Raw genomic sequence first — 12,215 nt, 5'->3', positions numbered from 1 at the left:
TTACACTCAATTGTTGCAAGGTATGTGGGGTCGCGGCATGATTTGACAAGTTTCGTAGAGCATTTTCAAAGGTGTGTTGCACACATGCGCTTTAAAGAATTTAATGCTGATTATGAATCTACACGTGGGGTGCCCGTCATGAAGACTTGTATAGAGCTGCTAGAGAGATATGCTGCTGAGTTATACACTTATGAGATATTTCGTTTCTTTCGGCCATTTCTTTCTAGAGCTGGATCAATGCGGGTGCTAAACATAGAGAATAACGATGATGGCATAAAGTACATTATGTGTAAGCATGGGAGGCCCGATTTTATGTGGACCATTGATTTTCGTCAAGAAGAAATGATCTTCATGTGTACCTGTTTAAGAATGGAGTCATTTGGAATTCCCTGCGAACATATTGTGAAAGTTCTGGTTGACATTGACATTTGTGAGATTCCCCGGTCATTGGTATTGGATAGATGGACAAAAAAGGTTAAGTCAGCACTCATTGATCCAAGTGGGTTCACGAGGGATGCTGTTGTTATTAGTCGCCAAAGTGCCTTGATGGAATTTTCTAAACAATTGGCTGCTGTTGCTGCTAAAGTACCAGAGAGATATGAAGAGACACGTGACCTAATTATGGGATTGTACTCATCTTACAAGGCTGTAGACGAAGGCACTAATCAACCTCATTCAGATGTAGCTAAAAGTAGCGATTACTGAGCAGAAGTGAGCCCTAACCCCACGCCTCCCACCCCCAATCCAAAGCTCTCAGTCTCAGCCTCTCACCGTCGCACTCTCCTCTCACCGTCGCGCTCTCCTCTCTGCAGTAGCGCACGACACTCGCCCCACAGCCTGAACGACGCTCGCACCCAGCGCCAGCAGTAGCAGAGCACGAGCCTCCTTCCTCGCACCCAGCAGTAGCAGAGCCCGAACCTCACAACCTCACACCCAGCAGTAACAGAGCCACAACCCTCGCCAGTCGCCACCCACAACACAGCACCCACCAGTCACCGATTCAAGTCTCCCACCCAGCCACCGATTCAAGTCAGATATGGAGCCCGAGCCACCGAGTCAGGTATGTGATTTGGTTAAATCGTTGATTCATTGATATTGTTTACTTAATCTCGCAACCCTCGCAACCTCACACCCAAATATGCTTTACATTCACGTCATTATAGTCTTCATTTGTCTTACCATGGTAAAATACTCCCCACTGGACAATTCCTATCATATAAAATTAACATGGTAAAATCTAATGTCATTATTCATCTTGCAACATAATATGCGCATACAACTATCTTTGTAAGATCAGTATGACAAAAAGAAGTGAATAAACTTCATTAAAATCAGATTGATCACATAATTGTTTCTCAACACAATATTTTAACTGTAATGGAGATTTGAACTTAAAAGCTGGAGTATACCACCAAAGTTATTGCTGACTTGCTGACTTGTTAATTCATTGTTAATTTGATTCATTGTTGCTGGTTATTGATTTATTTTGTTAGGTATTGTTGCTAGTTAGGATTCGGATTAGGATAATTTTGATTTCCCATTGTCTCTTTCAGGTTAGACTAGGCACTGCAAGAGGCGCAGAGGTAGTGAAAGTGGCAGTCATGGCACTCTATGCTCTTTTGATTGCTTTCGGTCTGTGCAAGGCGCTTCCCCTAGCCAGTATTGTATGCAACTCTAAACACTTAATTTCTGATATCTTCTCATCTCATTATGAGCTTATGATTTGTTTGTCTTCTCTCTTGCTATGACTATGGTGGTTCTAGTTCCTTTGTGCCTTGACCTTACCAATTGGAAACTTGGTAGTGAGATTTGTGCAAGAAAATCATAAGGCACGTCCAAGACTTTGTGTTACCCTTTTATGATTCCTGGAGTTTGGTATTAAGCCTTGGTTATGTTATTTACTTACAGGACAAAAGCAATGTCTTCATGGCAAAGTACTTCTGTGTGAGGTTACATGCTTTGTTTGGAGCAGCTCTGGCTTGTGGGCTGGTAGCGGCTAGAGTGGTTTAACAACAGTTCTATGCATGCAAGAGACCATATCTCTGAAGATGGAAGTTGTCTCAGAATTTTATACTGATTCTTTGCATTCTTCATTTCAAGTGTTTTTCATTTGCCTCCACTTCTTATGGCCAAATAAATAGTGGAGAAAATTTATATCTTATATGTTGAGATACCAATCTAGTTAGAAGTCTCACTTAGGCTTTTTTGATAGTTTAACATTTTTTGGTGTTACATACAAGGACACATACCTTTGTTTGTTTTCAAATCTGATTGCTCCTTGTCCAGTTGTCCCTAATGATGTAATTGCATAGTTTGTAGTCCAAGTGAATATATGCACGGTTGATTCTTCTATGTTACCTAAGAAACTCTAGAATGGAAATCCAATTTACCACATGTTCTCTACAATTAAAATATGTGTAATGAATTTTTCATTCCCCTCGGAATTTTTCATTATGTGGTCTCACCTTGGTTTTTCTAGCCGAACCAAGAATTTCTATATCTCATATCATACAGTATTAAAATTAAAAGGTATTTTAGTAAGTCCCTATAAAATATTAAGGGTTAAGAACGATTTTGGTTCTTAAGGTATAGGCTAAAATTTTTTTCGTTTCTAATCTTTTTTTGTATACGAAATCGTCTTTTTTACTTAGATGTTAAAATTTTGGATCAAATTATCCATAATAAAAAATTATAAAATGAAAAAAAAAAGAGAAAGAGTATCTCTGTTCGTCCGAAAGGGGAAGGGAAGAAAAAGAAGGGGGAAGGGAAGAAGAAGAAACTGTTCTTTATGTAATTTGAATTTCTGGTTTGCTGTTCTAATTTATTGCTTCTTGATTTTTCGTTATGTTGTTTTAAAAAGTCTCTCTTTCCAAATGCAATATATAGTAATCATGATTGATTGTTCTTATGGTTACTCTTATCTAGATTTTTTTATCTATTAGCAACATATATAAAATTAATTAAAATAGAGAGGTCAAATCTTGATAAGATGCAAAAATCCAAAATAGAATGCAAACAAATAAAAAGACATGGAATTTTTTTATTTATAAATTAATTAAATAATATAAAATATAATTCACAAGACATAATATTTGTATGCCATTGTTGTTGAAATAATAAATGAAAATAACATTACTTCATCAAAATAATATGAGTTTTTTAAACTAAAGTATCTATAAATTGCATAGAAATAAAGAAAAATTGTAGAAGCCACAAAACGATAAATATCTATTTAAGAAGTCATTGAAAAATAACTAAAGAAGTACATCCACCAAACATAACAAATAAATTGACAATAACCAAAGTATTAAGTTTTATCTAGATTACTACTATAATCTTTACATCTCATGGTTAGTGTGCAATTTCCAAAAATCATCGGCCGACGCTATAATTTGTGCCTTCTTATGGTTGATCCGATTCCGGAGTAAATACACAGCGGTTATCATGCGAATATCGTGATCCTCAAGCTGCAATTTATTCACTATAAATTAGTACAAAAAATGGTAAGTAAATATTAGAGAGTTGTTTCTAAAAACGATGGATTATTTTCTGAACACTACAATGAAAAAAATTGATTGGACCTTTGCTGATTGCCGCAAACGGTGATTGTCAATTAACGATGAACAAAAAGTGGATATTAAATAGACGGATAAAAAATAAAAAAATTGGATATTCAGTAGATGGATGGATGTTCGAAAGAAAAACAATGAAATTTTTTATAAAGAGAATGATACACGATTTTAATGGTGGGATTGAATAATTGGTGATGGATTATTCACCAATTTATAATGTTAATATTAAGGAAAAGATAAGATTAGAGTATCTAATTCAAAATAAAACCTTAAAAAAGGAAGATAGAATTTTAAAGAAAAGATAGATGAATAAAAAGATAATTTTTAAAAACGAAAACAAGACTGACATAGGCGTAATACATCGCGTTCCAATCGATTGAATTATCATTTCAATCGATTGAATTTGAATTCACACACACTACAATCGATTGAAATTGACAAATTCATATTGTTTGGGTAAATTCAATTAGGGGTGCACATGGGTCGGGTGAAGCCGGGTTTGATGTGACCCAGACCCGACCCGAAATATACACCGGGTCTATTTATTAGACCCGAACCCGGCCCTAGACCCGATGAAACCAATACACTTTCGGGCCACAATTATACCGGGTGAAAACCGGGCCGTTAACATTACATTACGTTGATACCTTCTTGTAAGTTAGCATGTAAAAATATCCAAATTTCCAAGACTCCAACCATTATTTAACATGGTAAAATTCACTTAGAAAAATATAACAAGAACCAACCCTTCTTCAAAATTAAAGCATAACCACAATCAATACTAAAGTATAACCACAATCAATACTAATATTGTCTAATAATACCAAATATTTAAATCAATACAAATAACACAATATTATGCATTAGTATAAAGTCTTATGCATTCTAAACATAAAACATTAACTTATAGTCTTATAATGACTAATAACACAAAATATTAAGATTTACAATACTTAAATTCCACATAAGAATAGTCATGATCCATCACTAATAATACAAAATATTAATTGTGTATGATGACCGGGTTACCGGGCCGACTTCGGGTGACCCGAGATATGGCCCGGACCCGACCCGAAATAATGACCGGGTCTATTTTTGAGACCCTTACCCGGCCCTAAACCCGATGAAATCACACCAAATTAGCCCCAAAAGTGTTCGGGACCGGGCCGGGCCTTCGGGCCGGGCCGGGTCTGTGCACCCCTAAATTCAATCGATTGAGTCACAAAAGCAATCGATTGAATTTGGTGAGACCCAGGTTGTTTTGAAGCATTCAATCGATTGGAAATTCTAAACAATCGATTGAATTACAAAAATCCAATTTTTATTCATCGTTCTATCGATTGGATCGTATGACCAATCGATTGAGTTATGCGAAAACCATGCTTTTGGCAATTTTCAATCGATTGTTTAGTGGTAAACTGTAATCCAATCGATTGAGATATAATTCAATCGATTGATTCATTATTCCAATCGATTGGTTTTCGCAGAAAACACAATTTTAAGATTCCTCGCGAACGAGATGAATCAAATTTAATATTTTAATCGATTGTAATGGCCAAAAAGTTGTTTTTGTTTTTGATTGTTAATGAACATGATAGATTTATGATAAATTAATTATTTATAAAATAAAAAATCGTTTTTATAATTATATAAAATATATGGGGTCAATTTATAATTAAAATTAGTTAAAGGACTATGTAGCAGTTATTAAAAAAACTTAAAAAACATGTTTTGTTTTGGGACCACTAAGTGGTCCAAACGTTCTTGGACCACCGAATCCTAAGCCGTGTTTTCTTTTGTGATTTACTAAGATCTTGTTCCAAGAGATGTTTGGCAGGGAAAAAATGTGAAATCTTTTTCATATTTGGTAGAAGATCCGAAGAAGTATCCTTGAGAACGTGGCATTCCTGGTAATAGTTTTTAGCCAACATTGAGTTAAACTGCATTTTGATGTCTAAAATTGCGCATTTGTATCAAAATGGTCTATGACTTTTCAATTGCACTGTAACGATTTTTGAAATTAAAAAAAAATGCACCATATTAATTCGTAATTTCTTTTTCGGTCATATTGATGGTAAGGCTGTGAGTGGCATGACAAGTCCCTTCCAAAGTAATCACACCTTCTACATGGGATTGTGACATTTCTATGAGGACAAATGTTTTCCCCTTTTGTTTTTTTGGACTGAGGAATGTTTTCCTCAAGAAAAGACAAAAATATTACTATTGCCATACACCACTATTGGTCTATTGCCTACTTGACTGCCACCAACTATGTATTTTTGAAAATATATAAAAAAAAAAATGAAAATTTGGTTGACCTACCAAATGCTCTAAGGAAAACCGGGAGAAAATCATTCCCAGAAATAGCAGTACTAAAAATCTTAAACAAAAAACCAATTCTACCAAATTTATATATGGTTTAAGTAAGATTCCAAATTTTCAGTTATCACATCACTTACAATGGTAACCATAATCATTTATCATTGATATTTTAGTTCAAGCAGTTGCATAGTCGTTTACCTGCTCTGTGTTAGTGCAACATTTTGAAAGTTGGCTTTGTAGTTTCCTGTCTCTTGCAAGAAATCATTCAAAATCATGGGAAATTTCAGGCGAGAGGAATATGGTTTGGTTGAAAGGAGTTTGAAAATATTATGAATAAATCATTTCATGCTGTTTCCAACCGGAGAGTCCAATTAGTCACCACTTGGTAATATGCAATGTGGGAAAGTTGAACATAACAATGGAAATGTCACTTTGACTACTATATATATTTCTCTCTCCTATGTGCCTAAATTTTATTGGCAGAATTTAAAATATAAAAAGGTGAGTCGTCCCACCTTATTCTATTTCTACTTTTAGACAAATTAGCCAAAATTTACTTAAGCACCAAAAAAAATTTCCATTTGATTATTTGACCAAATACTTTCCATGACCTGGAATGAAAAAGAAGCAGAACAGGAAATGATGTGAGGGCTGCGAATGAGTTTGCATCAACCGTACCACTTGCCCAACAACTAACGTTAGTTGTTGAGTCTAACAAAGCACACTTCCTAGAAAACGAAAGTAGCTTGAAAACAACAAAGTACTATATATTAATATTTGGATGCAAATTGAATAAAAATAAATAGGCAAGTATCAATGTGATCTAGTTTAGTTTAATGATACGTGGTTATGAGGATATTTTCGTCATCTTAGAGCTAAGAGATGGAATGATAATCTTGTCATATTTAAAGATCTGAATTCTAGAGGAACTGTGCCATGCCAATTTTAGATATCTAGAAGATCAAGAATACGTCTCAAAAAGGCAACAATTTATAACGTCCATTGGGTTAAGGCAAGACAACAAGAAACTCAATAAAGCTTTTCAAATTCAATGGGAGGCATATTTTATTATTTATTTTCGAATTTTTAGGCCTTTATTTTAAGTTTGTTTTGTTGTTAAAGTTTGTTGGAAGATTTGATTTACTTTTGATTTGTTTAATAATATTTTTAGGGATTTTAAATTTAAATAAAATCTTATCTAATCCAATAAGATCAAATATGATTTAAATTAGTTATATTATCTTATCTTTTAGCTAGTTTGTTAGGAGTCTATTTAAACTAGCTAAAAGATAAGATAAATAATTTAAATCAAATTTGATCTTATTGGATTAGATCAGATTTTATTTAAATTTAAAATCCCTAAAAATACTACTAAATAAATCAAAAGTAAATCAAATCTTTCAACAAACTTTAACAACGAAACAAACTTAAAATAAAGGCCTAAAAATTTGAAAATAAATAATAAAATATGCCTTCAATTGAATTTGAAAAGTTTTATTGGGTTTCTTGTTGTCTTGCCTTAACCCAATGGGCCTTATGAATTGTTGCCTTCTTGAGACAGACTCTTGGTCTTCTAGATGTCCAAGACTGACATGACATAATTCCTCTAGAATTCAGATTCTTAGATATAACAAAATTATCATTTCGTTCCTTAACTCTAAGATGACAAAAATACCCTCCTAACCACCTATTATTTAATTTATTAGGCTGTGGTGCAGAACAATGGTATTAGGTTGACCTTACATTGATCTGTTACATAATTTGGTGGAGGAGTTATTTTATTTTATATTGGCAAGAATTTTCATCAAATATTTTTGTTAACATAAGACATAGTTTAATGTCCAAACAAAAGAAAATATGGATTGGAAGCTGTGGTTGATGAGTCGAGGCCTAGATCGGTTAAATACTTAAATTAGATGTTGTAAAAGTAAGTCTTTGTAGTTTGTACTATATATTATATAAATATTACTTTTTTATTTAGCTCCTTTATGGTTAAATAATAATTTTGTAATAAAAAAGTGATTTATCATCTCATATAAGAGCGCAGTGATAAAATTTGACTGAAGAAAAAAAATTAGAACAATATAAAAGTTTAATAATAATTTTTTGAGTTATAAATAAACATCTGATTGATTCTTCAACATGTGCAATGCACAGACATAATGGGTCTTCTTAGAATGAGTTTTGTTGTGTAGCTGTTGTTGGCAATCTTGCTTTCTTATTTATATATATATATATAGAGAGAGAGAGAGAGAGAGATGGGTCGTTTCTTTTGGAGACAAAGCTATTATAATTTTATAGCCCACAAGCCACAACCCATTTGGAAGATTTAGGACTTTGGACACATTCAATTCTAACATTTCTAACTCTGATCTATTCTACAGATATTTTGATTTATCCAACTTCTTGAACTAAAAGCGAGCCTAATTTAACCTTTAATAATTAGCAACATGCAAGAGAAACAAAAGAAAATACAAGAGAATTGTTATAAAATAGTTATTATTACGGATGATATATTATACAGTATGGAGCATTATCATACATAATAAAATATGAAATATTATCTTGCATAATGAGATATAAAATATTATTAATTAATGGAGTATAAATTTTTATAATATATTTTTATTGGTTAATCTTTTAACTCTCTTCTTTTGTTTTAGAGATTAGATCAAGAGAGCGAGATTTCATCAACAAAAAGTTAGAAAGTAATGATCTTGCATGATATTTATGTATTGAGGACCATATGTTAAGATCTGTTATTGAAAAACTATGTTATTGTTGATATTTTGTTTTTGGATTATGACTTTTGATTTTTGATGACTATGTATGAGTTATAAAAATTATATGAATTATAAAAATTATTTGTTCTAACCACTATTTTAAACGAGTAAAAGCTGTTATTTTATCCGATAAAAATAGCATAAAATTGTCATTTTAATTAGGTAAAAACGACGATTAAGACTGTCATTTTGAATAATATAAAACTGTCATTTTAATTAGTTAAAAACGGCAATTTTAACAGCCATTTTAACTAAGCAAAAACTGTCATTTTGGCAGGTAAAAAATAGTGTTTTAATCGTCACTTTAAACGAAAAAATTATCATTTTACTCGGTAAAAATGATGGTTTTTACCTCCATTATAAACATAAAAAAATGCAATTTTAACCAGTAAAAACGACAGTTTTAAACTGCCGTTTTAAACAATTAAAAAATCGCCATTTTATCTAATTAAAATGGTGGTTTTAATCGCCTCTTTAAACGTAGAGAAAACTTTCGTTTTAATCATCAGAATGGTGGCGATTAATGGCGCTTAGAATTATTGCTGTTTTTTTAATTGCCATTTAAGGTAATAATGGCAGTTTAAACTGTCATAATAACTCTAAAAAACCGTCATTTTAACTAAAATTTTTTATATTACAATTTGTGTATTAGATACGAAAAAATACTACAAATTTACGAATATTATTAGATTTATGTTCACCTCTAGGTAGGACCAATAAAAAATGGGAAGAAGCAAAGCATATATAATAGGAGATATTCATATTTATTTCCCTTTTTAAAGTTCGAATGCATCTTTCAAGTTAGTGGGACATAGAATTTGATATAAGGATGAGTCGTGTTATTTTGTTCCTATTTGATTCGAGTGACTATGCATACTAACTCAAAATTCATTTATCATCATTGTCGAATAAAATTTTAATAAGGTTATATCAATATTTGAATTAAACAATAAATGAATTATCAGTTTATGAAAGTTAATTAATCCAAAAAAAAATCAAAGAAAGAAGGAGAACTAGGTCAAATGAGATTCCATCTTATTGGCATCAATATTTTTTTATTTTTTTTATTTTTTTAATCTTTATCTTTAGAATGATTAGAAAAGACTATCAACATAAAATAACCGTTTATTAATGGGTATTAACTCCCTCCAATTCTCTCTCCACTCAACATTTAATGCGTTTCTAACCTCCCTCATCTCTCCACTCAATTCGGTTCTCTCTTCATCTTCCCCCTTCCACTTCTCCATTCTCATTATCATGAAAAAGAAAACTGCCCCAAGGAAAAGTGAACGAATCCTCTTCTCTCAAAAACCTTCCACACCTCAAACCCACACTCATATATACATTCATTTCACTTCTTCATCATCCCCCTCACCACCATCCAAGCACACGGACACATGAGGAGAAAAGTGATAGCAACAAAGACTTCCTCTAGGAAGAAGAAGGAGAAGGAACCAGTGGTTGAAGAAGAAGAAGAATCCCACACCTCACTGCCTTCATCACCGCATCCATCACCTCCAAAGAAGACCACCCATGGATGCAGTTCATAGAAGACCAAAATCTTTGTGTTACACAACACAAGGGAACCAGCCAACTTGAAATCATTGAAATTCAAAAATAAGTTCAACAAATCTCATTCACACTTTGATCCTGCCAGGTTCAATTCGTGTGCATTCTATGAGTTTCACAAGGAAGTGTTGGAGAAACGCCACTTATGTGCCACATACCTAGTGAATCTGGACTCACTGGCAGCCAAAGGAATCAACTTTTCTCATCTATTTGAAAATCTGAAATGGACTCCTCTGCTCCATATTCAGAAATCTGTTTATCCTGGATTGGTACGTGAATTTTATGCTAATATGAGGCTGATCGATGGTACCATTCACTCCTATGTAAAGAGGGTATACATGACTCTGAACTCGAAGACAATCGGCGCTGCCCTAGGCTACATAGATGAAGGACCAAGAGCATACATGACTGACAAATGGGACTCGCAGGTTGGAGTCACATCCAAGGTTGCCCTTCAACATATTTGCGAGAACTTGTCTGACTTGGACGGCACCATCCCGACTCACAAGGCACTCGGCCCCACAAACTCATTGCTCCACAGAATCATCACTCATATCCTAACCTCTCAAAGTGGTTCACATAACAGAGTAACTGTTTCTGACTCTCTCATACTTTTTGCTATTGTCACTTCCTCTCCTATCTCTTTTGGATACCTTATGATAAGGCATATGTGGGAATCTGTTAAAAGTACCAAAAAGATAAATCTACCTTATGACATATTTCTCACAAGTAATTTTGAGTATTTTAAAGTTGATCTAATCAATGAAGCTGTAAAAAATAAGGTTTCACTCATCATCAAGGGAGGAGGAGGTATGAAAGGGAACAAAGGAAAAAAGTCTATTCCCTCTGACAACGAGTTTGAGAGCCGACTACCTGAGCATTCCAAGACAGCAGAATCGATGAGAGACATCCTTACTGAGTTCTCTAATATGTCTAAACTAATGGTGGATTCATACAAGGCTGCACATAAAAAAGCTTTTGAAAATGAAAGGGCATGGGTGAAGCGCCAAGAGAGAGTGGGTCTAATGCTGCAGAGTCTTGAAGAGGAGATGGGTGCGACCAGTGATGATGAGGCAAATGGCTCTGAGTACAATTTATCTGATGATTGATCACTGTTTTTCTTATACTTGGATACTTTAGACCTATGGCACTGTGACAAACTTTTGGTATTTTGGTTATATGTTGGATATTTTGCTTCCAATGTCAATTTTTTGCAGGTGCCCCTTGATGCCAAAAGGGGGAGAAATGGCTAAGAAATTGAAATTAAGAAAACAGGGGATGAAATCCTTTGTGGATTTATGATCAAAACAGGGGATAAAATCCTTTGTGGATTTATGATCACCCTTGTTTCAATTACTTGTTGTGGTGATCAGCTTGATTCTTGTGATGCATTTGTAGATATGCCTGCTGTGTTTTGAATTAAAAATATGCATTTGATTTATCTTGTGGATGCATTTGATTTACCTTGGTAAAGATGTTTGATGTTTTGGATCAGGAATATACATTTGATTTACCTTGGTGAATATGTTGGCTGTACTGTATAATGGATTAGGAATATTTTATTTTTGGCCGTTCCTTTAAGTTGTGATATGTAAATAAATTCTAATAGTTGCTATGTTTTGAGATGATCATGCTCAAAAATATTTCCTTGCTCTGATTATTTTGCTCTAATATGTTGATTGAAAAATATTTTCAAATAGATTGAATAGCAACTTCTTGAAATATCAAAAATATTTTTGGTTGATATGTACTCAATTGCTTTATATGTGTTTGAGCAGAAAATCAATTTATGATAACAAATGAGTTTTGTTTATCACTTCAATTCTACTCATAAATCAACCCATTCAACATCCTACATATAATATGTTGAATAACATTATTGCCTTAGACTTGATAAAAATTGTTACAGGTATAAAGCTTCCCTTGGTAAAGTAGCATACATTAAGGAGGAGCCATGTAACAATTGGAA

The 12,215-nt window shown here is 33.3% G+C and overlaps 1 protein-coding gene across 1 annotated transcript; it reads left to right on the top strand.

Annotated features, from left to right (window-relative positions):
* The first annotated feature begins 852 nt into the window (after window positions 1–852).
* Window positions 853–2,412, top strand: LOC112727860 (2-carboxy-1,4-naphthoquinone phytyltransferase, chloroplastic-like). The gene is made up of 3 exons (XM_025777784.3): window positions 853–1,060; window positions 1,554–1,664; window positions 1,764–2,412. The coding sequence occupies exons 1-3, from the start codon at window positions 1,037–1,039 to the stop codon at window positions 1,860–1,862; spliced, it is 234 nt and encodes a 77-aa protein (XP_025633569.1). The 5' UTR covers window positions 853–1,036; the 3' UTR covers window positions 1,863–2,412.
* The last annotated feature ends 9,803 nt before the right edge of the window (window positions 2,413–12,215 follow it).

This window comes from Arachis hypogaea, chromosome 12 (assembly GCF_003086295.3).
Source record: "Arachis hypogaea cultivar Tifrunner chromosome 12, arahy.Tifrunner.gnm2.J5K5, whole genome shotgun sequence".
Classification (NCBI taxonomy): Eukaryota; Viridiplantae; Streptophyta; class Magnoliopsida; order Fabales; family Fabaceae; genus Arachis; species Arachis hypogaea.
The sequence above is the reverse complement of the archived record's forward strand: the minus strand, read 5'-3'. Positions and strand labels throughout refer to the sequence as shown.